Source organism: Xiphophorus couchianus, chromosome 10, assembly GCF_001444195.1.
Source record: "Xiphophorus couchianus chromosome 10, X_couchianus-1.0, whole genome shotgun sequence".
Lineage (NCBI taxonomy): Eukaryota > Metazoa > Chordata > Actinopteri > Cyprinodontiformes > Poeciliidae > Xiphophorus > Xiphophorus couchianus.
In genome coordinates, this window is record NC_040237.1 from 11423754 (window position 1) to 11443845 (window position 20092).

The 20092-nt window shown below is 39.5% G+C and overlaps 1 protein-coding gene across 1 annotated transcript; it reads left to right on the forward strand.

Annotated features, from left to right (window-relative positions):
* Nucleotides 1-10: 10 nt before the first annotated feature.
* adam8b (ADAM metallopeptidase domain 8b) lies at nucleotides 11-17815 on the forward strand (the record flags this gene model as incomplete). The annotated part of the gene is made up of 22 exons (XM_028030324.1): nucleotides 11-122; nucleotides 4982-5088; nucleotides 6608-6681; nucleotides 6752-6827; nucleotides 7110-7186; nucleotides 7489-7699; nucleotides 8081-8146; nucleotides 8636-8698; nucleotides 8781-8950; nucleotides 9037-9118; nucleotides 9196-9335; nucleotides 9435-9621; nucleotides 10790-10879; nucleotides 11133-11331; nucleotides 11420-11522; nucleotides 11628-11793; nucleotides 11881-11961; nucleotides 13042-13126; nucleotides 13429-13552; nucleotides 13624-13783; nucleotides 13868-13912; nucleotides 16429-17815. Coding segments are annotated over 22 exons (2550 nt in total), but the record flags the coding sequence as incomplete, so codon positions are not given.
* Nucleotides 17816-20092: the final 2277 nt, after the last annotated feature.

Consider the following 20092-nt stretch of genomic DNA (forward strand, 5'->3'; position numbering starts at 1 on the left):
ACTGCGATGGCGTCATCGCTTCAGGCGGAGCCTCAGCGATGATTCACGGCAAAGTTACCGAAGAGCAGAAAGGTTGTCGGCAGGCGTCGGGGAGAACATGCTGTCTCTGTGCCTGATCTGGGGTAAGTTTTATTTATTTATTGCTGAACCAAAAAAAAAAAGTTAGACAGACTCAGATAACCTTTCGGCTAACGGACCCTTTTTAGCAAAAAGGTTCTAAATAGTCTTCTGTAGCAACAAGTTAAGACTAAAATAAGGTTTTGCATACCAGTTAAAAAGTTCTGAAATACATTAGTTTTAGCGTCATTAGGCGTCATTTTTGATGTTTTCACTTGTACAAAACACATGTTGGCAGTAGATAAAGATAACCCAACACTTTACAAACAAGTTTTTTTCCTATTTAATATATCGACAATTTTACTACTTTTTAAATGATTTAAATCTGCATCGTAAAACATTACAAACTCACATGAAAACACTCACTTTTATTTTAATTTTGGTGAGAACAAAAGGGCTCCACCTCATTCAGGTTATCGCGGCGCGGTTTTAACCGTAAAAGGTTGATTTTCTGTGCAGCATAAACAAATGAAGATATTGTAACTAACAACTTTGTTCAATCTAGCTATCATTCAAAGATTTTTTTTCCTGGACGTCCATATTCCCTTGAGTCTTGACTAACTCATTAAAAACAGTTTTTATCCAGAGGTATGTTATCAGCAGGCTGTCACCGATACAAGCAAATGTTCAGCAACTTCTACATTCCAAAGAACCATTTTTTCTCTTCTTCCTACTAAATAAAAATAGTTTAGAATTTACAAGTTCCTCTGCAAAACGGAATTGATCAAATTTTTTAGAAAGTCTTTGCATCTCTTTTTTTTTTCTCAACAGTTACAAGGCAACAATTTTACTTCTGTTTTTACCATGACTGCATGATAACTGAAAACCACCCAAACAGAAAATTAAGCCCTTATTTCTGGTTTTAATACTCTACTAGACAAGAATCTTTTTTTTTTCTATGAGGCTTTGACCTTCCAGTACACATTTTAATTAAATTTTGTATTTCAGAACTATTATAAACTAAGAAAAAGAACAACACTCAATGTTCTTTTTTTGCAGTTGCTGCCATTGAGCAATCGTTTCTAGAATGGCACCGCTGGTAGTGGCTGCATGTTGGAACAGATCTGATGTCTGATTTGTTCTTTTTCCAGACTTTTCTCTTTCTTTCTTTCTTTTTTATTCGGTTGAGTCATTCCATTTTTGTCCAATTATTCCCAATAGTTTTGGATGCTGTGCAGCTGTACACATTTTTGCTCTTACTTCTTTACTTTAGTACAGTTGTTATAACCATGGTAACAAAGTATTGCTTTTACACCTGGGAGCAGCAACAGATTAGCAGCTAATCAGCAACTGATTAGCTGCTAATCTGCATTTTTATATGCAGTTCTGGTCTATTATCTATAGAAGAGCAGTGCCATCTCTTGCTCAGCAGCAACACTTCTGTCGGCCAAGTTTTTTTTTTCAAAAATATTTTATTTTTGAAAAATAAAATATCTTTCAAAAATATTTTATTTTTGAAATAAAATATTTTTTATTTTGATTTGATTGAGATTTGATTTGAGATTCAAATCTCAAATCTTTTGAGATTTGAGCATCTCAAAAGCTCAAATAATATCTGAACTATGACCCCCAAAATGCAAGGAGGCTACATGGATACAGAGCAGAACCAAAGAGAAGAGAGAGAAGGAGGAAGGTCAAGCCATCAATCATAATGAGCGAGGGTCATATTTCCTATTCTAACGTTTCTCTGCTTGGCTTTCTAACCAGGCAGAGACTTAAAGAGGAGCGACAAGAACAAATGAGGTGGATTAGCAGTACTTGTCAACAACAGACAGTATCATCTAGGACAGGGGTGGGCAATTATTTTTTCCATGGGGCCACATGAGAAACAGAAAATATTGTGGAGGGCCGGCCAAAAGGCTGATCTCAATTCTGCATAATATGAACTGTACTTCTTTGTAAAAAGCAGTAAATAGCATTGTTTTGACAAGCTGGTAAGAGTACATGTTATAATTAAGCAATGAAAACATGAGGTTGCCTTCCAAAAAATGTAATTTATTCAAGCGAATTTCACAAAACAATGGGAAAGGCAATTAATCCCTAAAACGGCATCATAAAAACACGCTAAACATGCAAATAAAAATAACCACAATATAATTAAAATCATGCACAACTCAACCATTTAAAACTTTTTACATTTTTAAGTTATTTTTTCTTGTTCAGTGAGAGAAATCTAGTCTCTGCTGGGCTTTAACGAGTGCATCAAAATCAGGTTGAATGTCTGAGGTGGAGATGCGAAGCACAGCTGACAGATGATCGTCAGTGAGAGATGATCTGTAACTGGATTTCATGAACTTCATCATTGAAAATGTTTGTTCACATATGTAGGTAGAGCCAAAGAGAACCAACATCTTCTGAGCATGTCTCTTCATGTTTGGAAAGTTCTCCTCCTTGAGAGAAGAGTAGAAATCCAGCAGAGATCCTGATTTAAAGAGCTCTGCCAGTACTGCATCAGACTGCAGGTCAATGAGTTCCAGCTGAACATCACTGGGTGCATTATCCACACTGCAGGTAAAGGGAGAGGAAATCATGTGCATTTCATCCTCGATTGTCCTGAGATCTTCAAATCTCCTTGAAAACTCACAATGCAATGCTCCTAACATGGATGAGTACCTGCGGAGGTGATCGGCTGATGGTGTGACTTCTTTCAGGGTTTGCATGTGAGTGAGATTGTTGTTCTCCAGTTGGCTTGAAAGAAACAACATCTTTTTCATGAAAGCCTTCACCAGGGTGTGCATTTCATGAACAAAAAGGCCCCTGCCTTGCAGTTTGGTATTCAGGTCATTCATCAGTGCGGTCACATCAACAGCAAATGCAAAATCTGCCATCCAGTCCTCATCTGAGAGCTCTGGGATGTCTTTGCCTTTCATCTCACAAAACTCTCGAATCTCTGTTTTCAGATCCCAAACTCTTTTTTTGCCCAGGCTGAGCCATCTGACAGGTGTGTGGTAACTGATGTCACTATGCTCAGACGCATGGTCCTCCAAAAGTGCGACAAACTGTCTGTGATTCAATGCCCGTGCCCTGATGAAGTTTACTATGTTACTAACAACATTAATAACATGGTTCATTTTTAGCACCGACTTGCACAACACATGTTGGTGTATAATACAATGCAAAAATATTAATTCCTGATCTGCGTTGATTTCAGCCACTTTATCTTGCATACGTTTTAAAAGTCCCACATTTTTCCCTGTAAAATTTGGACAACCGTCCGTTGTGACACCTGCCAGTCTGTCCCATTTCAGTCCCAGTGTGTCCATGCACGCATTCACCTCCATGAAGAGATCGCTCCCTGTAGTTGTTCCTTTCATCGACCGCATTGCTGCCAGCTCCTCCGTAATCTTGAAGTCCGGCGTTATCCCGCGGACAAATACAAGTAACTGGGCTGTGTCACGGACATCACAGCTTTCATCCAAAGCCAAGGAGAAAAAGTCAAAATTTGCCACTTCACGTTGCAGCTGAAGCTCCAGATTGCACGATATGTCCTCGACCTTTCTCGTCACGGTTCGCCTGGAGAGCGGGACTTTCTCAAATTCTTCTTTTTTTTCAGGGCATATTAAAGCTGCAGAGTCCACCAAGCACTCTTTGATAAACTCCCCCTCCGAGAATGGCTTACTGGTTTTAGCGATTTTGTGAGCTATCACAAAGCTGGTCTTGGTTGCTGCATCCCTGGATGTGTGAAGCTTGGTAAAAAAGCCTTGCTGCTTTTGCAGTTTAGCTAGCAAAGCTTCCGATGTCCGCGCCCTTTCAGCATCAGTCACGTTCTTGTATTTCTCCCCGTGTTTTGTCTCGTAATGCCGACTCAAATTGTAGTCCTTAAACACGGCGATCTGCTCCCCGCAAACTAAACACACGGCTTTACCTCTCACTTCAGTAAATAAATACTTAGCAGTCCAATTTTTGATGAAAACCCTGCATTCGGCATCTACCTTTCTTTTTTTAGCATGAGCAGACATTTCTGAGGGCTAAAGTCCTCTTGTGACTTGCTAGTGACAACGATCAAATCACGCACATGCCTCAATATACGTTTTGCGTCATCATGTACGTAAATAAAAAACAACTTCAAAATAAAAGCAATGCAGCTTCAGTCCATGCATCAGGTAAAATAAGAAAATATGTTTATTTTGTAATTTCCAATTAACGTTACACGGGCCGGTCAGAGTCAATCAAAGGGCCGTATGCGGCCCGGGGGCCGTACAATGCCCAGGTTTGGTCTAGGACATAATATAGTGGAATATTGTCTCTGCTGCCCAGAAATTGAGCTGTCAGGACAGCTTGACAGTCATGATACTGTCGTACAGCAAAAGGTCTTCAGCCAGAAGACTCTGAATATACTTCATTCATTTGAGTTATTATAACATTTAATTTCCCTTTGGGCTAAATAAAGTATTTTTGAATTGAATTTAATTAAAGCAGGATTTTACTGTTTTTATAACAAAGACATAAAAGAAACTTAGCTGCTAAAAATTTGTTGACAAAAAATTAATTGGCAAACATTACTAGAACAGCAGGTTTATTATCTAGTATTATCATATTAATGGAAAGTAAAGTGCAAGGAAAAGGTGAAATGTCCCTGACAAATTGCTGAGTGCAAATTCTGGTCAGTACCCAGATCTACTTTTCAGCGGGTTAACATATCTGTAATAAAACATGATTTATTGGTCTAACTATGTATTTCCATCAGCTGTTAGCCAAATCCATTAAAACTGAATACAATAACGTCTTGAATAATTTCTCTCTGGGTTTACTGAATTCATAAAATCTAAAAATTTGACCTTTTAAATGTATTTATTGAAATACAAACCTTTTCCATGCCGTTCTGATGTACTGAGATGCAGCGACCTGCATTTGTGGCTTCCAGGTTTTGTCTTGCACGGCTCAGGACAGCTGTCTCACGTCCAGCAGTACAAAGTGGTCCGACCTCAGAGACGTCACGAGAGACGGACCAGGAGCCTTCAGGACAACCAGGTGAGATCGCCTCACCTGTTCATCAGTCTGCTGGTGGAATTGGGAAATATTAATGTAGGGTTTTCTGCTCTTGCTTTGTCATCTTTGTTTACTGATTTACTCACGGCTGTCAGGTTCAAGTACAGTCACACCCCTCTGGTGATTTCTGTCCTCTCATTAGAACAGGAAAACCTTCAAAGGGCGATGCTTTGGTCGTATCCTGATCAGATTCTTGAGACTCTAGTTTGAGTTTAGGTGATGCAAATGAAGAGCTTTATCGTTCAGGGAGGCTCTTCCTTCACCACAGCAGACCATCCAAATTTAAGCAGATAATGTCCCAGTCTAGCACTGCAGCTAACGATTATATTAGTAATCAATTAATCTATTCATTATTCTGACGATGAATCAATAAATCGGATAAAAGCTGGCACATTCCTCAGATTTTTTATGTTACCACTTAAGCATTTTCTATGCAATATTAGAAATACTTTGATAAATTACCTTTTAAAATAATAATAAAAAAATAAACATTTTATTGCCTGTGAATTTGAACCTGATGAAACTAAAACTGCCACTTGAGGAGTTTTGAATAAAGCATATTTACAGACAAACAGGCTTTTATCTTAAATGCAAAATGTGTAATGTATATTTTGTACAGTCTTGGCTTGTTTTATTGCTCTGAATATGCTTTTTTTTTGTTTTTTTCTTTGCAAAGTGTCTTTTTAACGATTAATCAATTATTAAATTAGCTGATTATTTCCATAATCAACTCATCACGATTAATCTGATTAATCATTTCAGCCGTGCTCAGATCCATTTATCCGTCTCTTGCTCCACTCATCACTCATAAGCAACATCAATTAATCTGAAACTAAAAATATGCCCTCAGGTCATATGAGGCAACTACAAAGTCAGTCAGTGACCTTTGGCTTAAGATGCCCCGGTACAAAGCCTGGTTATGGACAACCGGGCAGAGATAGGTCAGATTCAGGCTGTTCAAAACACGCCACTCCGTTTGACTCCAATCATTACCCAAATGGACACATAAGTCCCCTGAAAAAGATACTGCATCCTCAGATGACATCAGTCTGATACTCCTAAGAAGGATGGGGTCCCCAGACTGCTGCTTGGCGCTCAAGCAGAACAGAACCTCAAAAACACGACTCTCTGTCTCGCTCACTGGGAAGGACCCCAGTACAGAATCACCCAGAGGCTTTAATAAACTGTGAGATCCGGGATGTAAAGAATCTGGTGAGATCTGATAAAGAATCATATGATGTTGTAAAAGTAAAATTGTTGACTCCATGAATGTTTAACAGGCTCCTTGAATACACTGAAGCCATTTTTTGTAGCAAAGCTGTTGAAAATCAGTCAATTCATCACCAACAAAGTGATCAAATTCATAGATCTAGTCATCTTCAGTGACAGGGGAAAAAAAGCTTCCCCAGTCCTCAATTTAACATTTAAATGACTAAGGTCATATGGATGATTTCACATAACTTAAAATCTCTACGGTAATTAATGATTATACCTTCTGCAGCTTTATCCTGATGCAGTTCAGTATGACTTGATGATTGAAGGCAAAAACTACTCTGTTCATCTGGAAAAGAACAGGTAAATATCAGATTCTCACTAAAGTGTCTCAGCTTGTACCTGTTAAGCTGACCTTATATTCTGCTTACAGGAATCTTATTGGTGAAAACTACACTGAAACATATTATTCAGAGGATGGAAAAAGGGTGACAACATCTCCAAATGAGGTAAAAACCTATTTTTGGTCATTTTAGAGAGTAATATTTTAGGACAGCAGCTCTTCAGTGTAGAATTTCATCTCAGTTAACACCTTGAGAAGTTTCCTAAGTTGCACAATTCTGATCTCTTGTATAAATATACAAACTGCTTGTCTATAAACATTAGTATTAGACCTCAGATTGTCCTCAAGTGACCCATCATAATAAAAATGCTGCATTCCAAACATGCAACTAAGGATTTTATGGATGTGGAAAACAAAGAGGCTCTTTGTTAATGACGTTTCCTTGCAGGAACACTGCTTCTACCACGGGCATGTTCAAGGTGAGGCTGACTCCTCGGTCAGCGTGGGAATCTGTTCGGGCATCAGGTAAAGCACATTCTCTCAACCTGGCTCTTCTTTGCATTTCATCTCTTACTCAAAGCTGTTTCCAGGGAAAATAACTGAGAGTACTCCTGCTTCATATTTTGTCAACTTCTTTAGTCTCATGGTTGTTTTCTATGAACTGATTTTTTTTTTTTTTAAATCTCTTGCTGCATTTAGTTCTGCAAGTATCTTATGTATCACTTTTTTAACATCAGATTTTTTTTTTCTTGCCTTTATATGAACAGTTTGTCCAAAGGCATGTTTACATTTCTAATTCCTGCTGCTGTTTCCTGTGTCGGTGCTAGCGGCTTTCTGAGAGTCCGGCAGCAGGTTTACCTGATCGAGCCTCTGGGACAGACTGCGGACGAAGAGCACGCAGTCTACAGACGGGAGCAACTGAAGACGCCCGGCCAACCCGGCGCTGGCTTCTCTTCTAATGCCTCCATGTTGTTTGATCGGGACCAGAACCAGGAGCCGAACCCTCAGCCAGAAGGCCTCTTCAGGTCCAGATCATGGGTTCGTCTTTTGCTCCCTGGAATTGAAAATGTTTCAACTGGTTTGCGAGCGGCTGGTTTGATTTACCTTTGAAACGATATACAGTACCACGATGCCATTATATGACAGGGAGATCTGATCATGTATGATAATAGATGATTTTCTTTCTGCTTTAACTTTTCCAAACAAACCACGTTTGAGTCTTTTTCTCACTGTTTCGTCCTGAACTTTAACCTTTACGGTGCAGGCTGTAGATAGAGCCTGCACTTCCTCTAAGAGTTTTTGCACTTTCTCTAAGTTTCACAGAGTCTTTCTGAAATGCATTGTCTTGTTTTTATTTCTCAATATAGAACAATTTAAAATATGAAAACTGAATATCCTTTTTTTTTTTTCTCCATTCAGAAAACAAAATCACCACCAGGGCCTCAGAAGTTTGTCGAGCTGTACGTTGTGGTGGACAGCACTGAGGTGAGTATGTTGATCAAACACACCGTCCTGTTGTAACTCTTGTTTTGCAAACGGATGGAGGCCAAGAGTAATAAAGGAAGCATGCTGGAGAAAATGAATCCACAATCTGCCTTGTGTGTATGTGGGTTGATTACATCACAAAGCACAAGAATACAGCTGGTTAGTTGGCATTAGTAAGGAAAGAAATGTATCTTAAAGGCAGGATAAAAGGAAAACTCAACAGGATAGATACAAATGGATGTACTCAAAAGAACTGTGCTAAGAATCCTAATGCCTCTTGTGATGTAGATCGATGTTTGAGTGAAAATTTATTAAATTACATTTTAATAACTAAATACCAAAACCAATAGAAAAGCTGATCAAACTATACCTTTTGGGAATTTGTTGGATTTTATAGAAAAGTTTGGCTCCTGGCTTTAAGTCTGTACATCTTTAGGAAAACAGACTATGTTGACATCTTGACTTTGTTTTTTTTTCCTCCTTTTGCAGTACAAACAGTATCGAGACGATACCAGGTCGCGTATTCTCGGTGTCGTGAATCACATTGATAAGGTATATTTGTTCCCAGCTGTGTGCAGTTTGAAACGTAATCACTTCTGTTTGTTTCTGAACATTTGCTCTTCTCCGCCTGCAGCTGTACCGCTTCGTCAACATCCGCATCATGCTGGTGGGCTTGGAGATTTGGCCCTACAAAGATCTCGTCGTCGTGGATGGAAACCCAGACACGACTCTGGAGAACCTGATGGTGTGGCGCCAGGCCGACCTCTTGAAGAGAGCAAAGCATGATAACGTCCAGCTTGTGACGTGAGGACTGCCGAGGAGCAAAAACTGTAGAAGTTTAAATCTTTGACACACAGTTTGAGCTCATGTTAGACTCTCGTTTTCCACAGGGGCAAAGACTTTTCCGACGACACAGTCGGACTGGCTAATAAGTTTGCCATGTGCACCGTGAACTCTGGGGGAGTCAATCAGGTGGGTGTGACAGCAGAAGCATATGAACAGCATTTTGTTGTACATTTGAAAGCATCAGATCTCCCTGTCTGCTTTAGGATCACCATGGTAACCCGCTCGGCCTCGCCTCCACCATTGCTCATGAGATGGGGCATAGCTTCGGCATGTCCCATGATGCTGCGGGGTGTGTGTGTGGTCCAGTGTACAGCAACAACTGTGTAATGACTGAAAAGCTCAAGTAAGAGCAAGTGATGTTAAAACTGTCTTATCAGCTTATTTCTTCATTTGTTTATGTTTAAACCCTTCGCTAACTCTCTTGTGTTTACCTCCCTCTCAGTGTTGGAGGCCAGGGCTTCCCAGACTTTTTCAGTGACTGTAGCATCCAGCAACTCGCTCAGTTCATGGACAGAGCTCAGCCCAGCTGCCTGGACCCACCAGGCCGCATCAGCACCATCTCATTAGGCCCTCGCTGCGGTAACGGCCTGCTGGACGGTGGAGAGGAGTGTGACTGTGGTACAGCAGAGGTAAAAACCTTCAACTCTGAGGTTACAGCTGATAATCTTAATGAAAGAGGGAAATGACGACAGGAATCCATTCATTTTCAGTTTGACCGTCCTGACAGAAATCCCACGTCTCTTTAGTCAGTAGCTGCTCCATACTGATGTGCTACCAGCACCAGGTCATGCTACTTCAACAGTCATCTGTGTGGAATTTGTTACTGCAGAAAGAAGACTGAAAGTTAACAATTAATTAGCTAAAAGTTAGTTATTAATGGACAGCAATGGTGAGGTGTTAGAAATGAAGTGAGAGGAGACACAAAAGTCATGATTTTTACTGACACAAAATGTTTTATTCTTGTTTACATCTCTGGAAAAAAATTAACAGACCACTTAAAATGATCAGTTTCTCTGATTTTACTTGTTATAGGTATATATTTGTGTAAATTGAACATTATCATTGAAATTCCTAGCAAAACTTTTGTATTTATTTGCAGAAAATGAGAAATGGTCAAAATACTGAAAAAGATGCAGGGATTTTAGACCTCAAATAATGCAAAGAAAACAAGTTCATATTCATTTAGAAACAACAATACTAGTGTTTTAACTCAGGTTGAGTTCAGAAATCAATGTTTGGTGGAGTAAGCAGGAGGTTTTCAATGGGGTTCAATGCAGTGGGCTCTTTATTTCCACAGCTATATGTTCTGCATGTCAAATTAAATTCACCTGAGTTTATATCTTTGCTAACTACAGTAAATGTGCTAAACTCTAGTATAAGATGCTAAAGGCAGTTTAGAATGTCAATCTGAAGCATCTTGTCTATATTAGTAAAAATCTTTTTACTTAAAATGTTCTCTTGCCCCCGCTTTTAATACAAATAACTCGCAAAAGCTCACAACAAGAAGTTTATCTATATAGCACATTTCAACAATTCAAAGTGCTTTGTATTATAGAAACATAATACAGCCACCAATTATGAAATAAGCAGTAAACCTTAGATTTTGTCAAATGCCGTCGATGAAATCATCAAGTAATGTACATAAAATATTTTGATCATTTGAAGCTCAGTGTTTTGGCTTTTCTGGAGTTTTCTGGAAGGAAGCCTTGAAAGACGCATTTTGAATGTTTTTAAGTTTCGATCTTGAAAAGAAATCTACAAATTTCTAATGGTTGCATGTTTGTGTTTTCTTTCCAGGAATGCATCAATCCTTGCTGTGATGCCTCAACGTGTCGCCTGACTGAGGGATCTCAATGCGCTCATGGAGAATGCTGCGAACGCTGTCAGGTGCTGAACTCTTCTGTACATTTAGAGATCCTACAAACTTAAAAACAGGACGTCAACTTTGAGCTCACAAGAAAAAAAATAAGACTAAACACAGAATGCAGTTTTCAAACCATGACTTCATCCGTCTCTCATCGGATGTTTGTGATAATGAGTGTTTCACCTCACTGCAGAGAAATCTTTATCCTCTCTTGGCTTTTTATTTTGAACAATATTTTTTATATTTTATTGACCTGGCATGTTTTGCAACCCACAGCTGAAAGCGTCTGGCAGCATCTGCCGGAGAGCTGCTGGGTCATGTGACCTCCCTGAATACTGCAGCGGTGACTCAGCGGATTGTCCTGAAGACAGCTTCGAGATGAACGGCAAGCCTTGTTACGGCCAGGCGCCGGGCTACTGCTACGACGGCCAGTGTCCCACACGAGCGAAGCACTGTTGGAGGCTGTTTGGAGAAGGTACTACACACACATTCAGAAATGTGATGATGTTTCATGTGTTGCCAAAATGTCAAAATTATATAACTCTTTTGGTTTCATTTTGCAGGAGCTAAAGAGGGCCCTGATTTTTGTTTCGACCTGAATAAACAGGGCCAGGAAGGCGCCAACTGTGGGAGGGATGGACAGAGCTTCATTAAGTGTTCCCCTCAGTATGTATTATTTCAAATAAAATCTGTTCAGCACCTGCAGATGCTAGGGATGTGACTAAATCCTCAGTAGATTTTTGATGAACTTAACCGCTTTTATTACTGCAGGGACCGGAAGTGCGGGTCTATGTTTTGTGTTGGAGGGGAGGAGCCAATCACAGGTAAACACGCAGCCTTCAGGGTGTTGGGTGCGACGTGTAGGGTTCTTGTTGAGGTCGATAGAACCAGAAACTTTGACATGGTGCCAAACGGAACCACATGTGGAGACAATCAGGTAAGAAAAAAGAAAAAACTCAGGAAGGAGACACTTTGTGCAAATTATCTTGACTTCTTTTGCTCAAGGTGAAACGTGTGTTTGCAGGTTTGCCTCAGCAGCAAATGTGTGGATGTCTCAGTTTTCGGCAAAAGAGAGGACTGTGCAAAGAAATGTAACAGCAACGGGGTACGTCTCATAGTGTCTTTGTAGTCCAGTTGTGCTTTTGCTCATGTAAGTTGGACGTATAGGCCTTTCCCAGCCATTAGGTAAATTAAAATGACTAACTAGATCAGCGGAGTCAAACTCATTTTCGTTTTGGGCCAAATCAAGATCACGAGTGCTCTTAAAGGGCCGGTTGTGCCAGAATGTATTGATAAAACCTGTTCACAAACTGTTAAAATATTGATTCATTCTTAAAATTAATTAATATTATTGAACATATGGCTGCACAGTGGCGCAGTTGGTAGCACTGTTGCCTTGCAGCAAGAAGGTCCTGGGTTCGATTCCCGGCCGGGGTCTTTCTGCATGGAGTTTGCATGTTCTTCCTGTGCATGCGTGGGTTCTCTCCGGGTACTCCGGCTTCCTCCCACAGTCCAAAAACATGACTGTTAGGTTAATTGGTCTATCTAAATTCTCCCTAGGTGTGTGTGTTGTGTGTGAATGGTTGTTTGTCCTGTATGTCTTTGTGTTGCCCTGCGACAGACTGGCGGCCTGTCCGGGGTGTACCCCGCCTCCCGCCTGGAACGTAGCTGGAGATAGGCACCAGCAACCCTCCCGACCCCATTAGGGACAAGGGTGAACAGAAAATGGATGGATGGATGGATATTGAACATATTTTCAGTTCCTCCAGGATTTTGTGATTCTTTTTGTGATTTATTGCAATAAAAGTCAACATGCTTGTGGTACTAATTTGGAAATATTTGCAATATTTATTTATGTCGGTAAATGCAACTTTTTATTACTCGCTGTACAGAGTAATTAAGGCAGCCTTAATTGATCTGACATCAATTAAGGCTGAGTCAGCTGCTTAGTACAAGTAAAGTTTTAGACAATTTTTGAGAAAAATCTGCAATAAACTCCCAATTATGTATTACTGCAAAAAAATGTTCAGATCTGTTGAATTTTCAGGATAATTCTCAAGAAACTGGAGGGACTGATTGATATAATTTGGCAGTGAACAGATAAAAACTGCATTAATTTGATTGATAACGTCATAATTAAGACACTTAGTGCCCTCTTCAGCTGTTTTTTAAACTTCATTTTTAGGTATGTAACCACAAGAATGAATGCCACTGTAATCCTGGGTGGGCTCCGCCGCACTGTGACATCAAATATGCGGACATACCTAAAGGTAAACTTTCACATTTCTGCCGCTTTTTGACCAAACCCATTTTCACATTTTGTCGTCCTGCAGCCACAAACCTCAATGTGTTTTATATGGATTTATATGATAGACCAACTAAAAGTAGTTAATGATTGTAAATGAAAAAGTTATGTGTAGTTTTAAAGAAATAAATAAATCTGAAAAGTTTGGTGTGAAATGTTCAGTTTGTCCCTTGTCGACCTGCTGAGAGAGAGTCTGTGAAGGATGTCATTTAATACTTTTAATAAAATAGACGATATCAGAGTGTATTTTCTTTTTCCTGCCTGCAGGTCAGACTGTGATGATAGCTGGAGTGTGTGCAGGGATCTCGACCCTGCTGGTGATCACTCTGGTGATCGCAGGACTGATGTGCTGCAGGAAGAACAACATAAGGGACAGATACATTTATAAAAGGTAGATCGTCTCCTCCCCTCTTTGGACATTTGGTTTTTATCCTCCCTGCTGATTGAATCTTGTTTCCACAGGAAAAAACAACCATCTCCTGGTAAACTGAAGCCCGTGTTCCAGGAAAAAGCCGTCAGAGACAGACCTCAGATCAGCCAGCCCACTCTGATGGGGTCCACTTCCTCTCGGGTCTGCCGTCCTCTGGTTGTTGCTGTGACTCCCTGCAGACCTTCTCCACAGGTAGACTCACCTCCTCCATGTTTATCCACATAATAACAGCATATTTCTTTAACCCAAAGTAACCAACTCCTTGTTGTTCTTCAGCCTCCTGCCAAACCTTCAGTTTCCTGCACCTCTGAGACCGAGCCGGTAAGCCTGCAGCTGGTTTTAATCTTCCAGAGATTTAATGCATAATCCAAACTCAGGATCACATTTGGAGTCAGCAGCTGAAGTCTTGGATCTCATCCGGAGTTCAAAAGACGATATACCGTATTTTCTGCACTATAAGGCACACCTAAAAACCTTCAATTTTCTCAAAAGCCGACAGTACGCCATATAATCTGGTGCGCCTTATATATGGACCAATATTGAGCCAAAACAGGTCTCGCAACTACGGTAAGCAGCCGCCGACTTCATTTTCCCCCGTAGAAGAAGAAACGGGGGGGAACGCAGCCGCCGAAGCAGCCAGCGGTGCACGCTGGGTTTTGTGTAAAGACCCCAAAATGGCTCCTATTAAGAGACACGCTTACGACGCAGAGTTTAAACTCAAGGCGATCAGTCACACAGTAGAACACGGGAATAGAGCAGCAGCGAGAGAATTTAACATGAACGAATCAATGGTGCGGAAGTGGAGGAAGCAACAGCTGTTTATTCATTTTGGGAATGAACGGAGTTTTCAGAACGCTGGTTTGTAATCTATTAATAAAGTTTGACTGACCTATCTGACTATTTTGTCGACATTCCCTTTAGCGCAGCTCCATCTAATGGATGCATAACGTAACCCCAGCCTCTACTGTAGCGTCTGTTCTATGCGCCTTATAATGCGGTGCGCCTTATATATGAAAAAAGTTTTAAAATAGGCCATTCATTGAAGGTGCGCCTTATAGTGCGGAAAATACGGTAAATAAAAGGTGGCGGCTAGAGAGACGGTCCATGTTGTTTCTGTTGGACAGGACGGTCTAATTTTCTCTACCGTTATCTTTATGAAAACCTTTAAACACTTTATTTAAAAGGCTTTGAAAATGCTCTGACATCACGTAACCTAAAAGATGGATAGTTTTGTTGCTGTATTTGTCTCCTCCTGATAATATGTTTATGCTGGGAAGCACATTTGTAGTGCAAGATAAAGTTATTTTTTCTCCTCTCTGTTTTGATAATACTTGTTGATGATGAAAACGTTTCAGTTCTCTTGCTTTATCGACTTGGTGCTGTCTTTTGAACATCATGAAAGTTAACGACTAGTGTTTCGACTACTTTTGTTTTAACATCCCATCATTAGTATAAATATTTACTGATAAATAGATCCGCAAAACAATTAATAGTTTTTCAAGAGTTTACTGGAATCAAACCTCTAAGTACCAATAGGACTTTTATTTTTTTTGGTGCTTTTAGTGCCAGCAGTGGTATTGCATTTTAAGGAACTCTGTTGTTAATTTATATTCACACAAATATCTATGAAGACAGATTATAGAAGCAGAAATCTATCTTTCTGGCCAGTACTTAAGAACAAACAAATAGAGAGATTTATCCTGAAATATTAGGAAACTTTGACTTTCATGGGTCTGTTTTCATCAAAATAAAAGGTTTACAACTTGAAAAAATGTAAACAAGGAATGTTACTGTCTTTTTGTTTAGCTACAAACAACTTATTGTACTTTATCAACATCTTAGGTTCAATATGCATTTTCTTGAGCATCTATTTTTATTGAAAGTGAGGTACCGGTTTCATCTGTGATGATCCAAACCTTTATCTTCTCTTAATAAACCAAAGGCGAGTCTGTTTGAAGTTCAGTCACGTCTCAGTGAAAGTCAAACTGCTGCTGCTCAGATCCTCCATCTGCCACGATTTCACAGCGAATCATTCAAACCAAACTTTCCTCAACTTTCAGTGATTACCGATTCGCTCTTTGGGAACAGGAAACGTGTTAGTGTTGCGTTTAGCTGCCCACGCAAGAACCTGAGGCTTGATTTACTTTTGTTTTAAAATAGAAAAGTTGGAAGTCCAGAAGTGACTGCAGCTTCTCCCACAGCAGCTTCTTGTACAGTTTCACATTAAATCAGACATCCCCCCCACACACAATGTATCAAATAAAGAACCAAAGAAAGAAGCCAAAACCTCTGAAGCTTTTTCATATTCTGTCACATAATTGGATGGAGAACATATTTAAACACCAGTAAAGAGTTTTCTTTCAGTACTTCAATGTATTCATCTCCACCCGTCTTCCATGTCACTGTTCAAGAAAAGCATCCCTCAGCATGATGCTGCCACCACCATGTTTCCCTATGAGAATGTGGTGTTCAGGGTCAAGCACAGAATGATCAGATGAGTGACGGAGTGAATACTTTTCACAGTCTGAGATCAAATCTGAGCATTGGGGAAGAAGTGCTTCTATTTGTTTATTCGTTTAGTCTATTTATAGATTTTAGGTGAATGTTTGGATGTGAGCAACACAATTAACTACTTTTATTGTCATTTATCTGATGTGGTTTCCTTTTATAGGTCTGTCAAAATAAAAGCATTCACACTTCCCGGTTTGGTTCTCTCTAAAAGAAAGCGTCTCACCTAAGGTTAAAGGTTCTTGAGACGCAAGAGAAACTGGTTCAGATTGTTTTTAACTGGCACAAGAAGCTCATTAAAATCTTTTTGATTTTATTTTGATTTTTAGAGTCATGGAACCAAACCACGTCCTCCACCCGTACCTCCGGTCAAACCCTCCCCTCCTCCGGTTGCCAGATTCAAGAAACCTCCTCCTCCTCCTCCACCGCAGGCGAAGTCTCGCTTCATCAGACCTGCATGACGTTCTGGTTAGTCTGAAGGGTTGAAAATACACGCGGCCCACCGGCGGTGGAGAAGCTAAAGTTCAAATAACTTTAGCAACTCAAGACTAACAGTTGCACAGCTGCTGTGCAACTGTGATGTTTTTACTCTGTCTGTAAAAACAAAAACTCTTTTCTGCATTTTTACATCAAATACCGACATGCACTTTTATTTTTTTATTCTTTATTTCACATTAGTGTAGCTGTAAGAAATGTAATAAAGTTATTTATTTTTCCTTTAGGGTTCATTTTTATAAAGGTATATGGCCTTTTTTTTAAACTTTTATTCTGAAGGCCTCCTATTCTTACAACGTGTCTCTTTGGACGCTGTTGTTGGCTCAGATGCAAACTTTAACTATTACCTGCTTTTCTAATGTCTCTAAATAACAGAGACTGAGGGCAGACGGGTCTCGTTGAATATTTTCTGCCCAATAAAACCTCCAAATAAAGGCGTCCTGGTCAGATGCCTGATCCACCTCCACTTTAATGTGAAGGAGCAGCAGCAGTTCTGCTCCCATTCGCTCCCCGGTCCTCCTGACCTCGTCTCTACGGTCAAGTCCACCGCTCTACTGGTCTTTATTTGGACTCCTGCTCTTCTAACCTTGACCCATATCTCTTAACAACAGACGAGGGTCAGAACACAGACTGGCGAATGAAAAGCGCTGCTTTTTGATTAAACTCTTATTTTAATTGACCAACGTAGGCAGCGCTAACCCACCCGTTCATTTCCTGCTCGTTTAAACGATTCCTCCGCTTGAGATAAAGTCTGACTCAGAAGGTCTAATTCTGAAAGAATCGACGCCACAAACGTGTAAACAAAACCTCAATAATGGCTCCTTTGTTTTTTTAAAAAAAAAAAAAAGGTTCCAAATAAAAACAATCTTTCTTTTGTTTTACTTTCATAAATTGATGTCCAGTCTGTGAACTTCACTCAAAGCCAGTCTACATGTTTTCTACGTTTTGTACTTGAAATCTTATGAATGGTACCTGTGTATGGGAGGCTTTACACGGCTCAGATGAGCCTTGTATCTTTAATGTTTTGCTTCTCTGTTACATTTGACTTGTATTTAAACCACTGCTGTCTCCACGGCAACAGCCAGGGGACTCATGAAGTCACAACTTTGCTACCAAAACGCAAAATATGTTTCGTTTTCTCTTTGTAGTCTGTAAAATAAATGACAGATTGAATGTGAAAGCCTTTTTTTTTGTTGGCAACGAATAAAGTGCACTTCTTAAGTTTGCCTGAAAATTGTGCAATTTTTCATACGAAATAAACTGTCACACCTTAGGTGAAACAATCATTGCATGATGTTTATTACACAAGCCGGCAGTCTTCTTTTAGCCACAAACGGCATCAGTTCCAGTTAATAGACTCTGAGTTTAGAGAGAAGTTAGAGAGGAAGACAGATGTGGCAATGACCTCACTTTATTTTATTTAATTCAAGATTAGAATGAGAGACTGCAGGATTTTGGTCAACTGAATCTACTCTGAAGCATTAGAAATACTCTGAGCAAAGGAGAAATAGATGACTGAGATCATTGATGGTCATTTCAGTGATTTGTGAGAAACAGCTGCCTTCGTTCTGAGACGTAAAAAAAAAAAGGTCATTACTAATCCTAAAAGAAACAAAGGCACCATCTGTGAACATAGCATAAAAACACAGACGAATAAAAATGTGAAGCAGAAAGGATGAGACCAGGTTTTAGATTACTGCTCATAACTTCATTCTTTTTAACCAGTTTTATGTTAATAGACAATAAATGTGTGTAAAACTTATAGATGAAGGGAACCAGCTTTCCTTACACGTGTGAGGAACGTTTATTTAAATATAACATTTAGCATTAATATTAAAATCATGATTAAATAAAATTACACGAGAAAAGCAAAATAATAATGGAAGTCATTTAAAATGCATATTTAAAAAGATTTTAATTGGTCTTCCTGTGTGACCCCCCCCCCCCCCCCCCTCAAGAATAGAAAGTGTTATTATTTTTGGTACTCTTTAGTTTTGTCAATCATTTCAGGTGCTAACAATCTACAAATGTTTTAAGGTTTTTCTCATTATGTAAACAGATGCAGAAGATATCAAGTTAAAGTGTGGTAGAGATATAAAAATTGAGTTTAATCTGTTTTAATTTAAGGATTGTTGGAATAATTGTGGCACCTGAACTTTTCCCCTGTAAATAAATGTACACATTCGAGTGTGGCTCCTCTCCAGTCACAATCTGTCTAGCTTTAATTAAAGTCCAATAATAGTGAAAGATTTCTCCTATTTTCATCTACACTAAATCTGCATCCTCTCTAAAGAAGTTCTCATTATTTTTTCCCCTCTTCAAAGTTGAAAAAGAAATAATCTTTCCACTATGGAAACTTAAAATAGAAATTTAACTGTCCCTTTGAATCGTCTAGGCGTCATATAAAGTTATTATTTGAGTAAATGTAACAATAAAAAGGGAGAAACTCTGGTAAGACAATGAAAAGACAATGATTCATGGCGACTCACAAGCCACAGTGGATGCAGCTGCTGATTAGAGGCGCATTCTGCAGGAGCTTTAGGATCACAATATTTCTCAGAGGAGACGATGGCCTTGACTGAACCGGGCAGCTGACGGTTCCGGTTTCAAAACAAGAAAAAGCTCCATCGACGACCAAAACGAGCGTTTCCCCAACAGCCAGTTAGTTGGAAATATTTCCATGTGTGCAGAAACACCGGGTCCAGAAGGGAGGAAACTGGACCCGACTTGCTTTAGTAGTTGTAGTTTAATCAGCTGAGTTACATTAGTTTGATGGATTCCAGCTGGCAGGACAAACTGAGGCTCTGAAACTGGCCTGTACTGAGTCACACCGTCAATCCTCTAACATTTACATTGTTTGAGTTTCACTCATATCTGATTAAGTCCTGAAGACAAATGACTAAGAAACAGGAACATGTTGCCGTGGCAACATGTTCCTGGCAACAACTTCTTCCTGTGTCAGACCCGGAAAACGGCTGGAACCAGCAACTTCTCTGCGGTTTCTCAAACTACGGCACAGGTACCAAAGGTGGTACATAAGGTTTTATGTTAACTGTGATGGTAGGAGATAGAAGTAGCTACATTTATTAATCTGAGCTTGGCAGTGATCCATTTCCAATGTGGAACACCAGCAAGTTTTGCTGTAACCAGGCTAACTGTCTTTAGCAACACATGCTAATTATGAATTTTTTATTTTTGTACTGTCAAATGATCTAAAATAGGGTGCTCTGTATTGACTAAATAAAGTACTTTCAGAAGTATAAAATATTATTTTCTCTGTTTATCACCAAGGCAGCCATATTGGATTTTGAGGTTTAGATTGCCGAGAAACTCCAACTTTCCTCCTGAAATCTAAGTTCTGGCAACCTTTAATTTTTCCAACTACAAACTTGGATATTTTAACTTTAAGTAAAAAATGGAGGACAATTTGAACACAAATCATTTTCCTTTTGCTTTACAATTAAGCTTTATTTTGTGTTGCTCTATCACATAAAATAG